The 21,367-nt window shown below is 49.4% G+C and overlaps 1 protein-coding gene across 1 annotated transcript in view; it reads left to right on the forward strand.

Annotated features, from left to right (window-relative positions):
* Positions 1 to 21,367, forward strand: part of LOC119860648 (myomegalin-like) — a 142,516-nt gene that overhangs the window by 80,504 nt on the left and 40,645 nt on the right. Inside the window, 15 exon segments of the mRNA XM_043491179.1 lie at positions 2,232 to 2,351; positions 2,591 to 2,683; positions 2,850 to 3,068; positions 4,433 to 4,591; positions 4,959 to 5,072; positions 5,357 to 5,494; positions 6,345 to 6,524; positions 7,176 to 7,370; positions 8,551 to 8,697; positions 11,502 to 11,583; positions 12,244 to 12,335; positions 13,681 to 13,797; positions 14,490 to 14,627; positions 14,993 to 15,105; positions 16,019 to 16,146. Coding sequence (XP_043347114.1) covers positions 2,232 to 2,351; positions 2,591 to 2,683; positions 2,850 to 3,068; positions 4,433 to 4,591; positions 4,959 to 5,072; positions 5,357 to 5,494; positions 6,345 to 6,524; positions 7,176 to 7,370; positions 8,551 to 8,697; positions 11,502 to 11,583; positions 12,244 to 12,335; positions 13,681 to 13,797; positions 14,490 to 14,627; positions 14,993 to 15,105; positions 16,019 to 16,146 — 2,035 coding nt within the window.

Raw genomic sequence — 21,367 nt, forward strand, 5'->3', positions numbered from 1 at the left:
TGGCGTGGGGTGAAGGAGGTCAGCCTGCAGAGGGGCCCACCCTGGCATGCTTTTAAAAGGCATGAATTAAAAATTAGCTGAACAAGAAGATGGCTAGCCTAGTGGCAGGTTAAATGAATACACATGGGAAGGCATAGCTGGTTTTATATATGTGGTGCTGTAAATTAACTCTAACCGATCAGGAAAACACCACAGAAGTCATTGTGAACAGCTCCATGCAAACTTCTGCTCAGCATGCAGCAGCAGGCAAAATTGCAAAGAGTGTTTTACCACCCCTTTCTTAACACTGCTAAACAAAGTCTGTTACAGTGCCCTTGTATAGATCAGTTGTCGTCCATAGCTGGAACACTTAAGTTCAGTTTGGCCAGCCTCGCTCAGGAAGGATAACTCCAAAAGAGAGAAGGGCTGGAGAGCAGCAATGAAAATGAATTAAAAAGACAAGGGCAATTTAGTTTCAAAAGAAGCCAAATAAGAGGTAATGTGCTAGGTATATAAATTAATGAGCAGTATAGAGATGGTCATTTGAGAGTATTTGAGAATGAGTGTGGTATCAAGGCCGTTATAGATATTTACCTTCTCATAATAAAAGATGTTTAAAAGGCAACATTTAAAACTGATTAAAATAAACACTTTTATTAAGCAACTTAATCTGTGGAAGTCACTTCCACATGCCATTATGGAAGCAACTGAGCAGGATTGAGAAAAGATTTATCTTCTATTACACTAGTGAGGATGAAAACATAGGAGGTGCTTTGGCACTCATGTTTCAGGGCATAAACCAGCCTTCCCCTCCACCATGATGTTGCAAAACTTCTGTGTGGCAGGGGAAGCCCTAATCAGCACCTGCTACTCCAGCCCCAATCAGGGAAATGGGTTGGAGCTGGGCAACTAGCTAGGACTGGCCTGGAAACTGGCCCCACCTGGCAGCCTCATTAACAGGGGCTAAATGCTTGGGAGGCAGTGAGTCTGGAGGGCGGGGTGGAGACCAAGAGGGGAGAATAGGCTCAGAAGGAGCCAGGAGCCTGCTACCCTGTTGCCACTGAGGCCTGTGCTAGGCCAAACCTGTAAATACTCTGTAAATAGTTGGAGCTTGGTGGTGGGGACCTGACACAGGAATAAAGAGCATGGGTGTTGCACCAGCTTGAAGTGGTCCTGACTCATTGTGGAGGATTTCACTTTGTTGAAGCTAGGACACTGGGCTGGATGGACCATGCATTTGCTCGAGCATGGTGGTGTTACCTAAATCCAGGCAGTTGCTGCAAGAGTGAGTGGCTAGCTGGATGGTGCTACCTGGAGAAAGGGAGGAAGAGTGTAAATATGTAGCTGTAATGCTCTAGCTGTACTGGGTGAGTTGGAGGGAAAGCAAGTGGCCTCTGGGATATGTGGGTTCTGTTTGGAGGCTCCAGATCTCCAGGAGTACCAAGGGCTGGAACCTCTCCTCCCCTTTTGAAAGGGTTGGGGAATTGAGTAATCGAAACTGGGAATGGCATTAGGCAGCTGAGTGTTGGAGACAGTATCAGACAAAGTAAGCAGGGCTCTCTGGGAGGATGTGCAAGGTGTTGAGATGCATGAGTTGGAGGCCAGGATTGCAGCCCCTCCCTCGGACTGGATCACTGGGGACTGGAAGCACAGGTTCTGACTTTTCAAAGTGCTGAAGGCTGTGTGACCCTGGCTCTATCCCAGGCCCTGCCCCCGCTCCACCCCCACCCTGCCTCTTCCCGCCCCTGCTCCGCCCTGCCCTGCCTCTTCCTGCCCAGTTCAGTCCCCTCCCCCGAGCGCACCATGTCCTTGCTCCTCCTGCATCCTGCGAAGCAGCTGATTGCGGCAGGTGGGAGGTGTGGGGAGAGACGGGGAGGCACTGATCCACAGGGTCCGCTGGGGTGGTGGGAGGGAGCTGATGGGGAGGCTGCCAGTGGGAGCTCAGCACCCACCATTTTTTCTCCATGGGTGCGCTAGCCCCAGAGTTGACTCCACCACAGAGTCAGCACCTATGGCTGGAAGTTGGCCTCAGTCCGTATGAGAGAAGGAAAGGCCTTGCATTGCCTTGTTGCTACTCTCTTCACCCAGATCAGGAGAGCCAGACTTCAGAGGGAGCCGCTTTGGTCTTGGTCTGGGGAAATAAAGAGGAACCTCTGGACTTTGTGGACTCAGTATGGTGTGGAGGGATTCTTAGGGGCAATTTGATGACCTTTTGGGCTTGGTAACTAAACCATTGTGTTCTCTGTGTTCAGTTGCTGCAGGAAAAGCTAAATGAGATGAATTTTGAATTAAAATCTGTCCAGGAAGCATCCCAGAGACAAGATCATACAATCCAGAGTCTGAATGAGGCCCTGAAGAGCAAAGAAAGTGAGGTAACTAGCACTGCTGGGGAGGGCCAGTGCTGTTTCCTTGTATAGGAAATGTGGATGCAGGGAAGCATGCTATTCTAGCAGCAATTCAGAAGGAGCCCTTCAGCCATCCTTGGACCTGCTCATTTCTCCTGTGACGTGTTTCTGTCAAAGCACTTACAACAGGCAGAGGCAATCTGTGCCCAAGACTCCTGGGGGTATGGGGCTTGTTAATGGTTGGGTGTCCTATCCCTATCTTGCAGACAGAGGAGCTGTACCATGTGATTGAAGGGCAGAATGAGACCATGGCCAAACTACGAGACATGTTACATAGAAGTCAGCTTGGACATTTGCAGGTACTTCCCTGTGGGCCCCTCCATCCCCCAGAAATGAGGGGCCTTTGCCTTAAAAGAAAATTGAAAAGCCTTGGGTATTTCACTGTCACAGGCTCCTTCATTGTTCTGAACAGCTCTTGTGAGCTCATGCTTAAACACTCACACTTCTGTTCTCCTCTCTTGTCAGACCTCAGAGGGGCTATCCCCTTCCCAGCAGCAGCAGCACATGGCACTGCTAGATCTGCAGAACACGCTCTTCTGCACCCAGCTGGAGATACAGCAGCTGAAGAGGGGTCAGCGGCAGAAAGAACACCAACTGGCTGAAGCCAGGAGAGCTACCCAGCTTCTAGAGGCTGCTGTGCAGGAGGAACAGCAGCTGAAAGAGGTGTCGTTGAAACACAATCAGGTACAGCATGCTTCAGCAGTTGAGCATGGCCTGATGCCACATGCAAATGACAGTAAAGTGTTTTTGCATATGAAGAAAGCAAACCTATGACCTTCATAATGCTTATATTAGCTGAATGTCTTAAGTGGGTACTGTGTTGTGCATTCTCTGTCTAATTCATGTTAGCTTGCGTTCAATAGTACGTGCACACAATCAGTGCAGAGACTGAATACAGTGGATCAGTAGTGGCACTTACTGGTATGTTTTAATTGGTACAAATGTCCTGTTTCTTTTTGTGATGCTGTACTCCTCTTTCTTCAGTGGATTAGCCGGGGTAGATTTGAAAACTTTCAACTTCACCTCTGGCTAGAAGAGGGGATTTAAAAAAAATGGTTCTTAGATGCACAGGAAAATTTTTATCAGGTTTAAAGTTGTGCAGTCACCAACAAATTTTCACTTCGCCGGGGGAATTGAGTGCAGAACCCTAATTCCAGTTGCTTGTCAGTTTCACTACCAAACTTCATGTGGTTGGACCCACTTCGATAGTGACTTTCTGAAGAAGTTAAGAGTTAGTTGCACTGTTCTTGTGCTGGGCACAAAATAATACATAGAACTAAAGGGGCATGTGGCTGGTCACTTTGGTGAGATGGACGGATTTAGAGTTTAAAAATCACTAAATGTGTCTGTGTAATTTCAAAGAAAAAGTAATAAATGTTTGAAAGTTTGCTTTGGTGGCTGTGCTGTACAAAACCCCAACTTGGCATGTAGGTAAGTAATCAGATGTGTCTATGTGGAAATGGATAAAACTCTATAGCAGTGGAGGTAGGGAATAGGAACCCCCAACTTGAGACATACTCAGCTACGGTCAACACTGACATCTGTCCATGCAGCTGTGGAAACCCTATCTCCATCTACATGTGTGCTACACATGTACTGAGCCTAGCTTCCATAAGCTGAACAACGTGGAGATATTCATCGGTGCTCCATCCATATGCTTGCTGAAGGGTTAGCATCCCCATCTCCTGTGGAAGGAGGTCAGGCTCTCAGTTTTCTGATCTGAATGACAGCAGCCTATAACATCTGAATCCCTACTGAATCTATGGTACCCTCTCCTGCAGCCCAGCCTGCCCGTTCCCTTGTGAGATTCAGCAGGATAACATGCTTCTGAAGAAGTGGGATTTTTTTACCCACGAAAGCTTATGCCCAGATAAATCTGTTAGTCTTTAAGGTGCCACCGGACTCCTCGTTTTTAACAGGATAGCAGCTCCTGAGGCTGTCTCCATCTTTGGTGTGACTGACTGACAGGGCTTCCTGTTAGCCTTTTGGCTTCTAGTGGGGAAGTGAGCATCTTATGGCAAAGAAGTGAGAAGTGTGTTTCCTTTCAGGAGCTGCGCAGTGTTGTGCAGCAGGTACAAGCAGAGCTGCAGGCCAAGGCTCAGCAGCTGCAGGCCCTGGAGGGGGAAAGGTGCTATGAGATCCGGGCCCAGGAGCAGCGTGTTCAGCATTTGAGCCAGAGGCTGGCTCACAAAGAACAGCTTCTGCAGGTGAGGTGAAAAAACAATGCGAATCAGGAGTTAGCCTCACCTTGGTATTCGGGTGCTGGTGACCATGTGCAGCTCTCCAGGGCCTGCCTTCAGAGAGATTGGAGTCTGAGGGCAGCCCTCTGACTACAGCCACAGGGAGGGACCTGTATCTGGGGCTGAGTCATACAGGTGAGTCCTAACTGGGGAGGGAATCGGATAGAATAACACTGACCTGACCTGTGGACTCTGCCATCCTTTGAGTATGGGGAGAGGAGAGTGAGCTCAGAGAGAAGTTATCTGACCTTTCCTTGCTCTGACCTCAGAAATCCCTGCACTGGCTCAGTAATGTTGGTGTCTGTGCTGATGTGTGCTTATGGGACCCCTTCAGGAATCCCGGGAACTTCTGCAGCATTGGCAGAGCTTGGAGAAGAACCCTGTGGTGACTGACGCTATGCTGGAGAAGTTGCAGCAGCGAATCAAAGACCGAGATGCTGCTCTGGAGGTAAGCACAAGACATTCCAGCACAGTCTTCCCTGTCCTTTCCCTGAGCTCCACCCCTGGGGTCCTGTGGGGGTGGGTAGGCACAGCATCCCTTGTACTTTGCCCTCCCTTGCCTGGGTTGGTATTCCCTCCTCTCCCTTTCCCTGGGGCTGTCCCCACTTTCCCACCCACATAGAGTTCTCCCACCTAGTGTGAAGTAAACTGCATGGCGAGAGAATTCAGGATGTTGTCCCCACGCAAGGGAGTCTTTCTCTATGACCTCTACGTTGCCTTTTCTCCCTGTAGCGAGCAATAGATCAAAAATTTTTTGCTGTGGAAGAGAGAGAACAAGAGCTGAGACAGCTCCATCTCTCTGAGAGAGAGCGGGAGCACGACTTGGGGAGACTGCGCAGCGTCCTGTCCAGCAATGAGGCCACCATTCATGTAAGTGTGAGCCCCTCCCAGGCGTAGTGTCCACTGTGCAGTGCACCTATGGTGTAGGTGATCACCAGAGCTCCCGACTCAGCTTGCCACAGCATTCATTCCATTAGTGTGGCCAGCCCTTACGTTAGTGCTTTGGCTGCCTCATCGATTCCACAACCAGAAGAGACCACTGTGATCATCTAGTCTGATCTGCATAAAACAGGCCAGAGACCTGCCCCACAATAATTTCAGAAAAGCTCTTGATTTAAAATGGTCAGTAATGGAGAATCTACCATGACCCTTGGGAAATCATTCCAATGGTTAATTAGCTTCACTGTTAAAGATTTATGCCTTATTTCCAGGCTGAATTTGTCTAGCTTCAGTTTCCAGCCATTGGATGGTGTTAGACCTTTCTTGGCTAGGTCGAAGAGCCCATTATTAAATATTTGTTCCCCGTGTAGATACTTATAGACTGTGGTCAAGTCACCCCTTAACTTTCTCTTTGCTAAACTAAATAGGTCTTCTTGGATCTGTCACTATAAGGCATGTTTGCTAATCCTTTATTCATTCTCATGGCTTTTCTCTGGTGAGTGTTTGCTTAGCATACTAGCTGGCATACATCTTCATCCCTCCCCATGAGGCAGTTTTCTGATGGCCTCCTGCATCTGGGGAAGGAAGTGGTTAAACTAATTGTTCCATGTGGCATTTCTCAGCTGGATGCTGAGGTGGAAACTTTCCTTAGGGAGTGAATGTAATGGCTGTTTGGGGCTGCACAAAAGTGTAGAAGAGACTGAATAGTTTCAATCCTGTTTAAGTGCACAAGAAACTACTTTGTCCTCAATGTGTTCCTGGTTTTTTTTCTGGTCCCTAGAGCATGGAGAGCCTGCTGAAAGCCAAGACGCTGGAACTAGAGCAGGTGTCAGCAACCTGCCAGAACATCCAGTGGCTGAAAGAGGAAGTTGAGGCGAAATCCAGCTGCTGGCAGAAGGAGCAGGAGGGGATAATACAGCAGCTGCAGACCTCTCTGCATGACAGGAACAAGGAAGTGGAAGTAAGGCCCATGCTCCCTGCTGCAGGGCCTCCATCCATTCCGTCTTTGGGTGGGATCCCTGAGCACTACTGCCAGGCCTCTGGGCCACTCACTCAATGCCACTGTGCCATCCTGCTCCCCTTGGAGGAGGTGTCAGACTCATTACCCTGATTTGGTGGGGTGTGTGGGTGGGACCCTTAGCCGTGCTCTGCTCCTCTTGGAGATTCCCAGTGTGTCACCTTTTTAAATCTCTGTGCTCTCGGCCGCAGTGCAGAGGAGGAAGCACCTCGGAGGCAATGTAAAAATATCTAAACTAGTATAGTCCTCAATTTGAGAGCACCAACAATTGCCAACTTGTGGAAGCAAAGGCTCTCCCTACAGAATGGAAGCACAGAGGCACATCGGTCTCTGAGTGACATGCATGGCCCAGCCCCTTCCATATGTGCTGCAGGAAGAGCGGGGGCGAGCCAGGAAAGCTGCTCCCTGGAATCCTGGCAGGCCCTCGCAATGCTGCGTTGGCATAAATGCTCGCTGTTCGTAGATTCTCTGCTGGTGACTACACATGATCAGATGGGTGCTCCCAGGCTGCACAGCTATTCATCCCAAAGTGCCAGGCTTCTCTGAGCATGGAGATGGAACATTTCAATCCCTTTCTCCCTCCTTTTCCCCTAGAAGCTCACAGCAACCTTGCTCTGCAAGCTGGGCCCAGGGCAGGGCGAGATTGCAGAGGAGCTGTGCTTGCGTCTCCAGCGTAAGGAGAGGATGCTGCAGGATCTCCTGAGTGACAGGAACAGACAGGCTGGAGAGCATGAGACCGAACTTCAGGAGCTGCTTCAAGCCATGAGCGCCCGGGAGCAGCGAAGCCGAGTGAGTTGTGCTCAGAGCAGCCGCTGACCAGCATGGCTTTGATGGGTCTGCTGTGTGGAAACTGGTCTGCAGTCTCTGATGCCATGCGGGGAACTGCAGGAAGTGTCTCCTGTTTCAGAACCACATAAATGAGAACACCCCACTCGCCCATGTTAATGCAGAGTAAGGTTACAAATGTCAATGTGTTGTCTGTGGGAAATTCTCAGAATTATTACCATAGAGCACCGTTTGCTTGTCCCCGTGCCCCACGGACCTACGTTGTGAAACCTGGGGGCTCTTCTTGTGCACCCAGATCAGGGTTTTCATGTGCATATTGTGGGGTTGGGGAGAGGAAAGTGTTCAGATTTCGGCTTGTACACATTCACAGGGCATTGTGTGCACACGTACCACCACTGCCTGGCCAGTAATCATGGGAAGGATGAACCCTGGAGCCCTTCCCCACGGCGGTGACACTAGGTGACCAGAGGGAAGCCCCAGAGCTGGGTGGAGCCATCTGCCCTGCATAGAATCAGAAGGGTGGAGGGGCAACATGGGGGGGAGCTCTGGCTATTGTATATTAGCTGTATTTAACTAGTTAAACTAGTACTCGGGACTATTGTGTGCGCTACCAGGGATTTAATATTGCCACAAGAGTCTTGCCCTCCGCATTGCCTGCGTTCTGTGCATTGTGATCAGTTTTAAATGTCAGTGGAGTTTTGCATTGAATTTCCCTTTTTAACAGGATTAAAAAACCAAGCTCCCAGCTATCTCCTCACAGCATTTGCCTCCCTTTTCTCCTCCAGCTTCTATCCTCATCCCCTCTGTCCTTCCAGGCCTCCTCCCATATTGCTGCACTCCACAGCCCCCATGCCATGGGTGAGTTTTCACCATCCCAGTCAAAGGTTTGGTAGCACTGCTGAAGAGTTATGCAGCAAAGGCTGGGTAAGTGAAAGCAGGGGGCTGTGATGGCAGTGCTGTAGCATTGATTGTTATGTGTGCTGCCACAAAGCCCATAGCAAAGTCTCCAGTTAGGATTGGCTTGGGACTCCTGATCTCTGTCCAGCAGCAAGTGATCGGTAAATCTGTCCTTATGTTGCCAGAGCAAGGAGTCAGGGCCACGATTTGTGCCAGTAGTCACCTGAGACCCAACTCTTTGTCACCTCTGCTTCTCTTCTCTCACCTTGCTTTCCCGCTGTGTCAGGTGGCTGCTGAGAAGATGGTGCAGGCTCTGACAGAAAAGAGTGGTGAAGTACAATTCCTGCGCCAGCGGCTGGTGGAGAAGGAGCTGGGGAAGAACCTAGCGGCTGATAGCAGGCTCCTCCTCCAGAAAGACAAGCAGCCCTTTCAAGTAGGAATTGTGCACTGGATTATTCTGTCCTTTGCATGCTGCCTCAGGATGGGGAAGAGAAGTGATTGCTGTAGCAGCAGAGGGGAGAGAGAGAGGCCTGTGGGAAGAAAGCAAATGCAGAGAGATAACAGAAGGGGGTGATGAGATGCACTGGGTGGGGGAGGAGTGATCGAGCACTGGGCGTGTCTCATGGAAGCCATTGGCAGCTGTTAATATTTACTATTTGTATTGCTATAGTGCCTAGGAGTCCACTCAGAGACCTGGATCCCTTTGTGCTAGGCACAAACAAAGACCCTCCCTGCTAAGGGGAGTCCAGCTGAGATCAGAACATCCTGATCTGAACCCTACAGCTTTTTCTTAGTCACTCAGCAGCTCCTTCCCCACAGATCTGCTGAGAGCAGACACTGCTGGTGTGGGCAGTATTGGAGCCCCAAAAAGGATGCTGGGGTCGGGGGGAATCAACCTCCCAGAAAGTCATGGTCCAGCCTTGGCTGGGAGCAGGAAGAACTAATTTTAGCCTGCTAATTCTTAGCAGAGCCTGTCGCATGTACCCACATTTAATTATTTCATCCTCAATTGTCAAGTGTTTTTAAATCCGCTTTGCTAGGAACCCCTTTGTGACGGGTTCTCTCACAGAGACCCCCTTGGGACTGTCCCTTGACGTGCTGAAGTTAACCTCTGAGCCCGTTTTTCCCTGCCAGCGTGGGACTCCGGAACACTGTCTTGTTGAGGCGGACATGCTAGCCTGCTGCAACACAGACCCACGTCTGGTCCACGCCCCCAAAGCTGCAGGCTTTAACCAAAAACTGCTCAGCAGGTCACCTGCCTCCAGCATCAGACACCCAGCTCCCAGTAGGATCCAAACCCCAAATGAGTCTGTTTTACTCTGTATAAAGCTTATACAAGGTAAACTCATAAATTGTCCGCCCTCTCTAACACTGATAGAGATGCACAGCTGTTTGCTCCCCCAGATATTAATCATTTACTCTGGGTTAATTAATAAACAAAAGTGATTTTTATTAAGTATAAAAAGTAGGATTAAAGTAGTTTCAAGTAATAACAGACAGAACAAAGTAAGTCACCAAGCAAAATAAAGCAAAAACAGGCAAGCCTAAGCCTAATGCATTAAGAAATTCTTTACAGGTAAAATCTCACCCTCAAAGATGTTCCAATAAGCTTCTTTCACAAACTAGACTCCTTCCTAGTCTGGGCCCAGTCCTTTCCCTTGGTACAGTCCTTGTTCTTTCCAGCTCAGGTGGTAACTAGGGGTTTTTCATGACTGGCCATCTCCTTTGTTCTCTTCCACCCCCTTTTAATAGCTTTGGCACAAGGCGGGAATCTTTTGTGTCTCTGGATCCCCACCCCTCCTTCTAAATGGAAAAGCAGCAGGTTTAAGATGGATTCCACCATTCTTCCTGGGCTGGCTTACATGAACACAGGAAGGCTTGCAAGTAAACAAACCCATTCACAGTTCATTGATTCTGAAGCACCCTTAAAGGCTTCCACCTACTGTGTTTACATCAGTAATACAAGTTTATATCTTATTTCTATGTCTGGAGTTAGGAGAATAATACATGCAAACAAATAGGATGAACACACTCAGTAGATTATAATCTTTGCAATGACACTTTACAAGAGACTTTTTGCATAAAGCATATTCCAGTTACATCATATTTACACTCATAAGCACATTTCCATACAACATTATGGAGAGCAACATCATACCCTTTGTCACTGAGCATGAGCCAGGCTGCTTTTCTTGGAACCATTTCAATTGTTTCTTGGTGAACAAACATCTACTTTTTGTTTAAAGTTGTAAAACAGGTCAGAGTTTAGAATCATGGAGTTTAGGCCAGAAGGGACTAGTAGGCCATTGGTGATTTGTCTCCGCTCCCCAGTATCTCACAATGAGTTGGAAAGACTTTCCTTAACCTTTCCAAAATTGTGCCTCTGGGCTGAACTCCACTGTTAACCTCTGAATTCTCGATGCTGAGTTGCACAGAGAAATATCTCTGCTACGTAGCTAGCTAGTGTGGCTCAGCCCAGAGAAGTTCCTCACAGGGCTCTGGGAGAGTGTAAACAGGGCTGACTTGGGAGTGGCTTTGTAACCTTTACTGTCATGCTCATTGCCAGCGCTCCCAGGATGTCCGATTTAGCAGGTGTTTGGAAGAAGGAGAGGCTCTGATTGAAGATTGCTACCCATCACGGAAAATCCCCCGGCCCGGCACTGTTGCCCATGCATGCAGCCTGTGGGCATATTTGATTCCTCTGTGTGCCTCCTGCAACCAGACCATTGCTAAATCCTGCCGCTTTTTCATGACAGCAGCTTCGGTTCATCCTTTCCTCTTCATTCTAGCTATTAAAGCCCTAGTCCTTTCTCTGATCATCTCTTGCACTGTTGCTGCAGCTGCTTCTCTGGTGTCCCTGCTACTTAGTCCCCCTTGGTGCATCCCAAACGCAGTGGCCAAGAACCTCTTTTCCTTTTCCTGCTCTGGACACCTCTCTTTGGAGTCCCTTTCCTGACTTCCCAGACTTGTTTGTCACACCAGATTTAAGTTTTCATCCCATTTGCGCTTGTCTCCCTCCATTCCTCTGAGTTCTGGGATCCCCAAAAACTTGCAGTCCTCTGGTCAGCTCCCTCATAACTGAAAACCCCGCCAATGGTCTGTGTGACACCAGTGAGCATGTGTCGCGTTTGGTCTTAGCATTGGGTGGTGAGGTCTGGGGGGGGAGGGTCTGAACTATGCAGGGTGCACAGGGTGATCTCTAAGGGGGTAAAACCAGGAATCGCTTTGTGTTTTCAGGAATTACTGCCAAGAGGTTGTGGGAATGCTACCACTACAGGAATTTCCCAGGGAGAGGACAGCAAATTCAGGATGGAGAAAGGTCAGTACAGCGGCAGCTTCTCTCCAGTCTGTACGAAGGTGATACAAGGCTTTTGCTACGGGGAGAACTGTCTCATGTGACAAACAGCCTGCAAAGACACCAAAGAACTCTAAACAGGAGTATTGACTGGAGTCGTCCTTCCCCAGGGGTGTGATACTGGGGATAAAACTTGGGGCACTCGATGACTGTGGCTTGGATTTGGGATGGGAGACTGATGCTCAGGAATCACTGACAGGTTCTGGACTCCAGTGCTGAGTGGAGGAAGTTGGTGTGGGCGTGGGAGCTGGTGTTTTCTGATCACCGGGCTAATCAGAATGTCCTGCCCTCTTTGCCTGGGAGGAGTGCAGTTAATCTGGGAGGGTGGTCAGGGATACTTGGAACTTTTCCCAGGGGTGGGGCCACTGGACTCTGGGGGGGAAGGCATCGGGAATGGGAATGGACTCTGTCTGGGGCGGCTGGTAGTTGAGGATTGCTATGGGAGCAGGAGCATTAGAAAAGGCTTTGAAAAATCCATCTCCATCCAGTTCTGTTAAGGATTTGAGCTCTAATTTGGAAAGTGATTCTGTTTCTAATGCTTGCAGTTAGAAAACCAGGGTGTGTCTGGTAAATGATTCAAGCGCTGCGTTAGTGTAACTTCTTGGGCTGTGGTTTCCTCTCCAGGCCTGTTGGAGACGGCTGCCGAGCTGGAGAAGGAGCTTCTTAATGCCAGAGAGGAACTGAAGCTAATGGCAAGAAAGGAAAGGGAAAGCCAGGTGAGTTTGTGGAGAGACCCTGAGCATCTGGAGTCTGAGACTTATTTCACTCGAGACCAAATCCAGCCTGGCCTGCTTTCGAACAGCCATGCTGTGTTCATACTCCCACCCTGTGGGGAATGGGCTGTCTCTCGCTCGGTGTTTGTACAGTGCCCAGCACAATGGAGCCTGGAAGCACGGAGTATTAATTATTATTTGGTTTCTGGTGAGGACCCTCTAGCACCCTGCGTGGGAATGGAAGGTGCTAGCCCTGGTGTCCTAGTCAAATTCCAGCTCCGGCGATTACATTCAGTCTCCCTATGTCCTCTTGTATTTTTGTTGGATATAAGTTTCTTTTTCACGTCCTGTCACGAGCAGTGTACTATTAAACTGCTGCTGTGTTCCACCCCAGAGGTAGCTTATTTCCTAAACTGAAACCATCTAGATCATTACATTTGTGAGTAGCTGGCCTGTGCTTTATCCTGGGGATGCTCTGGTTTCCGGTGTAGCGACCTTTATGCCTTACTACTGACTAAGGCAGCGGTTCTCAACCCATGGGCTGCCAGTCCACATGGGGTCCAGGTTCCTGGCCGCCCAGCGCAGTGGTCCAGCTGGTCTGGAGCTGCTCACCAGCCTGGTGGGGTCCAGGGCCTGGGGCTGCTGGCTGGCTCAGGGAGGGCTGGGGTCCGGGCTGCCACCCGGCTGCCCTACAACCCAGCCCCACATGGCAGTGTCCAGGTTTGGGGCTGCTGCCCAGTCCTGCACAGCAGGGTCTGGGGTCACTGCCATCCTGCCCAGGGCTCCACTCTTGGCCCCACTCTGTGAAGGGATCTCTGGGTGGGAGGCGCTGGACATAGGGATCTGTGGAGGGAGGCTTGTGGGGGAGCAAGCTGTGGTTCTCAGCCTGCAGCCCAGCACAGTCCACAATGATAAATAGGTTGAGAACCACTGGACTAGGGATTGTCCCACGTGGTGTCAGTCATGAAGCTAACAGATTAACACTGGTCCTTAATCTCCATGGCAATGGGACCATCAACTCCACAGGCACCTCTCTTGATAGAGGGGTGAACAAAGGGTCTGGTTATGGGGTTGCAGTGCTGACTTGATGAGACTGAAAGTAAGTTTCCTTCCTGGGCCCAGTTTGGCCCTCCTCTGTCTTTCTCAGAAATGTTGTCTTTAGACTCAGATAGAGGCATTGTACAGCATGTAGTAGTGTTGCACTGAGTGAAGGAGGTCACTCGCCACTCTGGCCAGCACCACAGCTTAGGGGCATGGGGGTGGGATGATTGGGACAGTGACAGGGAAGGTTTATGGCATGTGTCTGGGTTGTGGAGCTTTCACTGACCCCGTGGTCTCTGCTCTGTAGTTGGAGCTTTCTTCTCTTCGATCTGTGGTGACAGCACAGGAGGAGGAGCTGCAGGTGCAGGTTTCAGATATTGAGTCTCTGACCAGGAACATCCAGAGCAAAGAGGACCTTATAAAGGTGGGATCACTACAATTCTCCTGACATAGACTTGGATCATCTCTGCCCAGGGATGCTAGTGAAGAACCTCCAGCTCCCCCCACCTCGAGCCCTCTAGCTGGCTTCCAGTGTACTGTAAAATGTCAGAACCAGGAAGCAAGGTTTCCATAGAGATCGGCAACGAGGTGGATGCATGAGGAGACTCCCGAGCTGTAGTCGAGGTCTCATGCATGGATCTTGTAACATCTTGGGCCTCACTCCATGGTTTCTGTAAAACAGAGTTGGGAACCCAGGGCTCCATCTGACATCTCATTATTTAGGAGTCTCCCAGCATTCTGCTCAGATGCTCGTTCGGGGATCTCGTTACTCAAGTGCCCTTGCTGTGCATCCTGGTCCTTGTTTAGGAGTTCTGGAGCATGCAGGGTGCCTTGCATCCTGTCTGGAGTCTTGAGCCAGGCTCCTGTTAGCACAGAGCAACAATAAGACTTACTCTGGGATGTTGGTGCCACACACCACTTGAATGTGGGTTTGTTTTTTTTCTTTTCGAATTATCTGGCTCACCCTTGGAAGGGATAGGAGTTTTCCTTGTTAGAGACCCTAATCTCCAGTGTCTCTAGGGACCTTTGTAACTCCAGGTCCACTGATTTGTATGAAGTTCAAGAGGTGTCTCCTGTTGTTGATCTCCAGCCAGCTCTGCTCTCCTTGGCTTTCAGGACCTGCAGATGCAGCTGGTTGACCCTGAAGAAATCCCAGCTGTGGAGCGACTGACCCAAGAAGTCCTGGTACTTCGGGAGAAAGTAGCCACAGCAGAGTCAGGAAGACAGGAGGCTACAGGGAACAGAAGGCAACAGGTAGCACGTGCTCTGATGGAATCTCCCGCAGAGGGGATATCTCATGGGCTGCAGGCTCAGGCCTGTTTCCAGTTCCTGCAAATAGTTAGTTCTCTATTGCCAGTTCTGCACGGTAATGCTATTGCCTGGGAGGGAGTGTGCCAGTGTACGTGCAGGTGTAAGGGGCTCAGACCCTCTTTGTGGCACAGAGGTGTGGTTTGGATCCCCCTCAAGGGCAGAGGTCAGCCCCTCATCTCCATGTCCCTGACATGACCAACTCCAGTCTCTTGGCTGGACTCTGCCTCTCACGTGTTTCTAGGTGGGGGTGAAGGCCTTGCTCAGCTCCCACCTCTGTGCCTGTTGCTTTTTGCCTCCATTCTCCCCAGCTGTTGCTGATGCTGGAAGGGCTGGTGGCAGAGAGGAGTCGTCTGAATGAAGCTCTGCAAGCAGAAAGGCAGCTGTACAGCAGTCTGGTGAAGTTCCACACTCACCCAAACAGGTAGGGGGCCCTCGGGCTGCTCTTGTGCTGTCGCTGCCTGTGTGGTCCTGCGAGGTGTTGGAGCTGCACTCCCTCCAGAGCACTTGTTCAAAGGGAAAAGTTGAAGCACTAGCATGTCCGTGAGCCTGTGTGTGCTGCAGAAGGGCTGACCCGGTGTGAGCAGGGAACTGTTCGGTGGGCTGCTGCTGGGGAGTGGCTGATTTAAAGGCAGCATCTGTCTCATGGCAGAGGAGATCACATGAGGCAGGTGAGACAGCAGGAGTTAATCACACCCCCGAGCTCTAATGCTAATTTCAGATTCTTTCTCCTCTCCCCTTGATTTCTCCCTGCTCCTTTGGCCTTGTCTTCTGACATCTCGGAGCAGCTGCACGTCCCTTTGTTAAATCATTGATCTGAAAATTGCTTGGGGCTTCTAGTGGTTTGTCCAGGTCATTTCCCTCCATGACAGCGTAACTGACGTTGCTACCCTTCACCATGCAAACCCCGTGCCTTCCAAGGTGGTGGTGGGGAGCTGAGCAGTTTGCAGGGCTGAAGGAGCCACGTGCACATGGAGTTTCTCTTGGTACCTGGGTCAGTGGTGATAACTATCGATGTCCAGGAAGCCACCGTCCCTGCCCTACTTCCCAGGGGATTGGGAGTGAGTCGGGGGGAACTGCTCCATGGGTGTAGGAGTCTGTGCCTGACCCAGGTAGGAGGGAGGTGCTGGGGCCCGGCGCCTGCAGCTGGTTCTGGTAAAAGTTAGAAGAGAAGCAGAAGAGGCTGATGCTGGATCTACCTTTGGAGCACTGATGAGCAGTGCTCTGAGTAAGTGATGGTTAGACGTGAGCCAGCACTGCTCTGCATCCTTACTGATGTGGACATTCTGTGAAGCCTGTCTAACCCTCTTCCCTTTCTGTATGACGTGTCTAATTAGTCCTGAGAGAGGCCAGACTCTGCAGGCCGAGCTGGAGAGGGCCCAGGCACTCCGTGGACGACTGGAAGAGGCTCTTGGCAGAAGCATGGAGCATTTGCGCAGGCTGGAGACCCTGGGCGCCTTTGGAGGTGGGGAACAGCAGTGTGTGAGAGTCCTACCCCAGCATGCCTTCTGAGCTCTGGCCTTCACCCTGCCACCTGACCTGGATGGAAACTGGTCACTAACAGAGCAAGCCTGGCTGACTGACTCTGGGAAGGTTGACTTGTTACTAATGATATGATAGGAGTGGTGCATTTAGAGCTGACCTGGAAATGGCGATTTATGCAACCCACGTGTGTCTCATCTATGTACTTGTCTCTGGCCCTTCAGGGGAGGTTATGAAATGTATTTGCACGTTTTGAGTCATTCCATTTTAGTTGATCCTCCTCCATCTTTCTCCTACTCCTCCCTTCATTCCTCTCCCCATGGGCCAAATAAAGATTCCCTCCCTGTGAAAGCGATTTTAAATGTTTTGTGCTATCTCACAAATGCATGGGTGGCTTTTTTTTTTTTGTTTTTTGTTTTTCCCCCTAATCTTTCCCAGTCAGTTAAATGCTGCTCATAGGACAACGGCTACCTCTGCAACCACCTGGCAGAGTAAAGAGAAAGCAAAGGGTCTGGGGAGAAGCAAGTTCTCCCTTGCAGACAGAGTGGCAGCCAGAGAGGAGGGAAATGGTTGTTTTGTCACTGATTACCTGGCCAACCAGGGCCTTTTTTGGTAGTTGCTATATCACTGATGTTGTCTCTTGGCCTAACAAAGAAATGACCCATTTTAGGGTACAGTCAAATCCAGCTCATGTGGAAGCCATGACTGGAATCTTTTCCATTTTTGTGGTTGACAGTCTCTCTGCCAGCCTTGAAATGTGACTCATTCCTCCTGGGCTAAGCTTTGTTCCACGGGTTGTAATCGTCCGCCAGCTCCTCTGTACAGCAAAAGGAAAGAGTTCCCAGCCCTCAAGACAAAAGGGCTGAGCGGGGGGTTGGGGTGATAAAGCCCAGTCTGATCTGGCAGGGCATGTTCCTATCAGGGTGGCATGGGACATGATGCCTCTGCTCCATGTTCTCAGCTTGTGCGGTCCCTTCTGTCGGCTGCTTTGAAAACTTGAGGTCAAGCTGCAGGACCCCTCTGGGCACATGCGGCTCTATGCTGTTTTGCAAGTGGGTATGAGTGCACTGTTTATTCCAAGGTCTCCGTTTCTCTTTCATAAAGGTATTCCTACTGCCCTAAACCAGGAGAGCCAAACCAGCAGGCATTTCCCACACCAGCTTTTCAGTGGTCATCTCTGAGTGGCAGAGGGGAAATCTACCACTTATGTTCTCTGTGAGCAGGGGTGGGATGAGATCCAGTACATCATTTAGTCACCTATTCTTCCTCTCTTACATGTTTATATGGACCATCCTCTCAACAGTGAGCAATAACAGCCAGGCCCCAGGAGCTGCAGTTCCCTTCAGTGTCCTTGTTCCCTGCACACTGCCTCATTCGTGTAGAAGGGATAGAGCAGCTCTCATGCTCCTGTCAGGAGGAGATCAAACCATTCATGTGTCTTAATGCATCCGATGAAGTGAGCTGTAGCTCACGAAAGCTTATGCTGAAATAAATTTTAGTCTCTTAAGGTGCCACAAGTACTCCTTTTTTCTTTTTGCAAATACAGACTAACAGGGCTGCTACTCTGAAACCTCTTCCCTACTGTGTGCTTTCTACCCTTGAGTCTAGACAGGGATGGAAAAGCCCTGGTTAGGTGTGTCCAGGCCATCTGCCTCCGGCCAATTCAGGACTTTTCCAATGCGTGTTTACTACTGCTTGAATGTGCTGATAGCCATTCCACTGCTACTCTGGGGGCTGCTTTTGCAGCCTAATACATTTCATTGCCTAGAAAGTTTATCTTAATATTTAATCTAGATTTTTCCCTTACTTAATTTCATCCCATCACTCCTAGATATATCTGTGTATCACACTGTCTCCTCTCTCTCTCTCTGCTGTTTACACCCTGCAGATACTACTGTTGTGTTCCCCCTTAGCCAGCCCGGACAGATTTAGCTCTTTTAATCTTTCCTCATCAGTCCAGTACCCTGCTAACTCAGTCACCCCCCTCTGAACTGACTCCGCTTTGTCAGTATCTGGTAATGTGCCCAGGAACAGAATGAGGTTGAATCAGCATGGCCTAATGGACAGGTGTTGTGATGATATTTTTACATGTGCAGCCCTGAGCTGTGTCTTCATTGTTTTCTTTTTCCAGTTTTGTCACACTGCAGCATTGTGTCTAATTTGCTGCTTTCAGCATCCTGGCCTCCCAGCACACCCTGGAGCTGGGGTTTGGACTATTTCCCCTAGCTGTATGTTTTTAGTTCTTTCCAAGCTCTATGTAAAGGATTTTTTTACAAACCCTTTTAGCATTGTTATCCTCATAACTCCCTGGGAGGTCAGGCAGTGCTGTTAGTCCCATTCTACAGCTAGGGAACTGACAAAGATTAAGTAACTTGCCCAAGGTCATCCAGGAAGTCTGTTGCAGAGCAGGGGACTGAACTAGGGTTCTCTCAGTCCTAGGCTAGTCCCCTAACCACTAGATCATCAATCCCCTGAACTGTGTATTTTCTCCCTGGAGTATGTCTCCCTCCTGCCCCTCCCACATTTTAGTTTCATCTGAATTTCCTGCCTGTGCCCCCATTCCCAGCATAAATAAAGATAGGCTGTAGCTAAGGCTACCCCCTGCAGTACCCATTGCACCCTCTGTCCAGCACTGCTATTGTGTGGGTTAGCATAACCTGTCATTAACCTTTCTGGATGGCCCTTCTAACCACTTTCTGTCCACATTCTAGTATTTATACCAAAGCTGACCTCAGTTCTAAGAGTATGATGATGTGAGAGAGTATTGCATGCTTTATACAGTCCAAATATAGTGCGTCTGCTACATCCCCTTCAGCCATTGAGCCTAGTGAAAAAAGCACTCAGCTTTGTGTGGCAGAATCTTGATGTACCAATGCAATGATTCTGATAGCTGAGAGATGTATAGTGGTTTCCCCCATCCTCCATTATTTTACTCTCAGGGTACAGAAGGAGAATGGCCAGATCCCTTTTCTTTCCTTGGGGGGACATGGTGGAGCATTTGCTTTTCTCCAATCTTCTGATCCTTCCCCATATTTTGGATCAAAAATTGAATTCCCGGCAGCCAACAGTGATCTCCTGAGGGCAGTGGGGAGCAGAGTATGCAGGCCCCGATTCTTGTGCCAGTCTTGGTTCCCAGGTTATCCCAGAAGCCATTGCAAAGGTAGACTGTGGTGTCTAAACATTCCTGTGTAGCTGCAAATAAACAGCTGGTCCATTGACTAGCTCGCCCAGAGAAGCCGTCTCCTTGTTAAAAGGTGCTATCTCTAGAGTCTGTGTTACCGGTAGCCACCCCTATCAGTACATACTGTTCTTAAAGTCTCTTGTGCCGGCCAGAATGGGAGTATCATACTTCCCACTCAGAATGGCAGCATTTACACTTGCTATACTGGTGCAAGGCAGCAAGAATTAGGTCCAGAGATGGCAAAGATGGTGAGATTAATAGATTTCAAGGCCAGAAGGGACCAAATGTGTGACCTAACGGTTACCTGGTAGGTTATTTTTAGCCCATCCACTGCCACCCTCCCTCTGGAGCCTCTCTGGAGTTCTTCCCTGTGACATAGTGTCAGCGCTTTGTCCAGGCCACTGTAAATACCAGCAGTGATGGGGCTGCTGTCCCAGGAAGTTTAGTCCATGGTCTAAGGACAGATCTCCCTGGCAGACCTGTCTTCCTGATTGTTTCAATTCTCCTTTTTAAAAAAAGAAAACTGTTGCTCCTCCCCTGGCCTGGATAATTCCCCTCTCCACAGGGTTTTTGCACCCTTTAGGTGTTGGTAGACTTTTACCAAGTTCCCCCCTTTTTTTGTCATCTAAAGAAGTAGTGCCTATTGGGCTCTTCTGGTACAAAGAATCCTTTACAGCAGGCTCAGGCCCTATTATGCTGAGCATCAGGCAGCCCCAACTGCAGAGATGTCTCCGGTGCTCTGCTCAGCTGCATTCCTTGTCTCCTTGCTCCAGTTCTCGGTAGCTCTCTCCGGTGATTGCCTGTTAATGACTCACCACTTTCTGTCAAACAATATGCTAGTTTCATGCACACCAGGGTCACATACCTCCCTGCTCTGCACATACAGCTCCCAATCCCATTGGGTTTTCCTTTGCAGCCCCATCCTATTGCACACTCATTGCTGGTTTGCTGTCCTGTCACATCCTTGTGTTGCTATTGCCATAATCTCCCACTAGATACTTTTCTCCTTTCCAGCTGTCTTTGTTTTTCATTTCTCAGAGCTGACTCCCCTTGTGTTATTCCCTGACCATGTTTTTAACCTCAGAAGGGACCTCCTTGAGTGATTTCTGTTTCCTCTGGAGTGTAGGCCACATCCCCCCCATAGTTGCTGTCATCTAGGGGCGTGGGAGGGTCTGTCACAGCTCTGTTTTGCTCTTCCCTAGTCATTCACGGATGTGCTAAATAAGAGCAGACAGAGTCCCAACCAAGCAGCACTCCACTGGAGTATGGGTGGGTTTCAGCGTGTGTGTCAGAGAGAGTGAATCTGAAAGATATTCTGAGACAAGCATTGGTGTCCACCCATCTGTCCCCAGCCATCCCCTCCCCCCAAAAGCAGGGTTGCAACTCAGTGGGGTTCAGACTAAGGTGGTGGCAATATTTGTTATGAAGTGTCTTTATGCTAATGCTGGAAGCTTAAAACTTCAGCTGAGTCAGCTGAAATACTTGGCTGGGTAAAAGGAGATGAGTGGTGTTTGTATTTCATGCCAGTGGGTGACCCTGACTCCCAGCTGTGTGAGAGAGCTAGGTTAGGCTGCTGGAGGAGATGAGCTGTGCTATATAAAAAGGAGCCATACATGGTATGGAAATATTGCTCCATATTGGAGATGACCAAGGTCTATTGCTTTAAAAATCCCAGGGGCTAGAACATAAGGATGGCCATACTGCATCAGACCAAAGGTCCATCTAGCCCAGTATCCTGTCTTCCAACAGTGGCCAATGTTAGGTGCTCCAGAGGGAATGAACAGAACAGGTAATCAAGTGATCCGTTCCCTGTCGCCTATTTCCATTTTCTGGCAAACAGAGCTAGGGACACAATCCCTGCCTATCCTGGTTAATAGCCATTGTTGGACCTATCCTCCATTAACTTACCTAGTTCTTTTTTTAACCCTTTTATAGTCTTGGCCTTTACAACATTCTCTAGCAAGAAGTTCCACAGGTTGACTGTGTTTGTATGAAAAAATACTTCCTTTTGTTTGTTTTAAAC

Source organism: Dermochelys coriacea, chromosome 8, assembly GCF_009764565.3.
Source record: "Dermochelys coriacea isolate rDerCor1 chromosome 8, rDerCor1.pri.v4, whole genome shotgun sequence".
Lineage (NCBI taxonomy): Eukaryota > Metazoa > Chordata > Testudines > Dermochelyidae > Dermochelys > Dermochelys coriacea.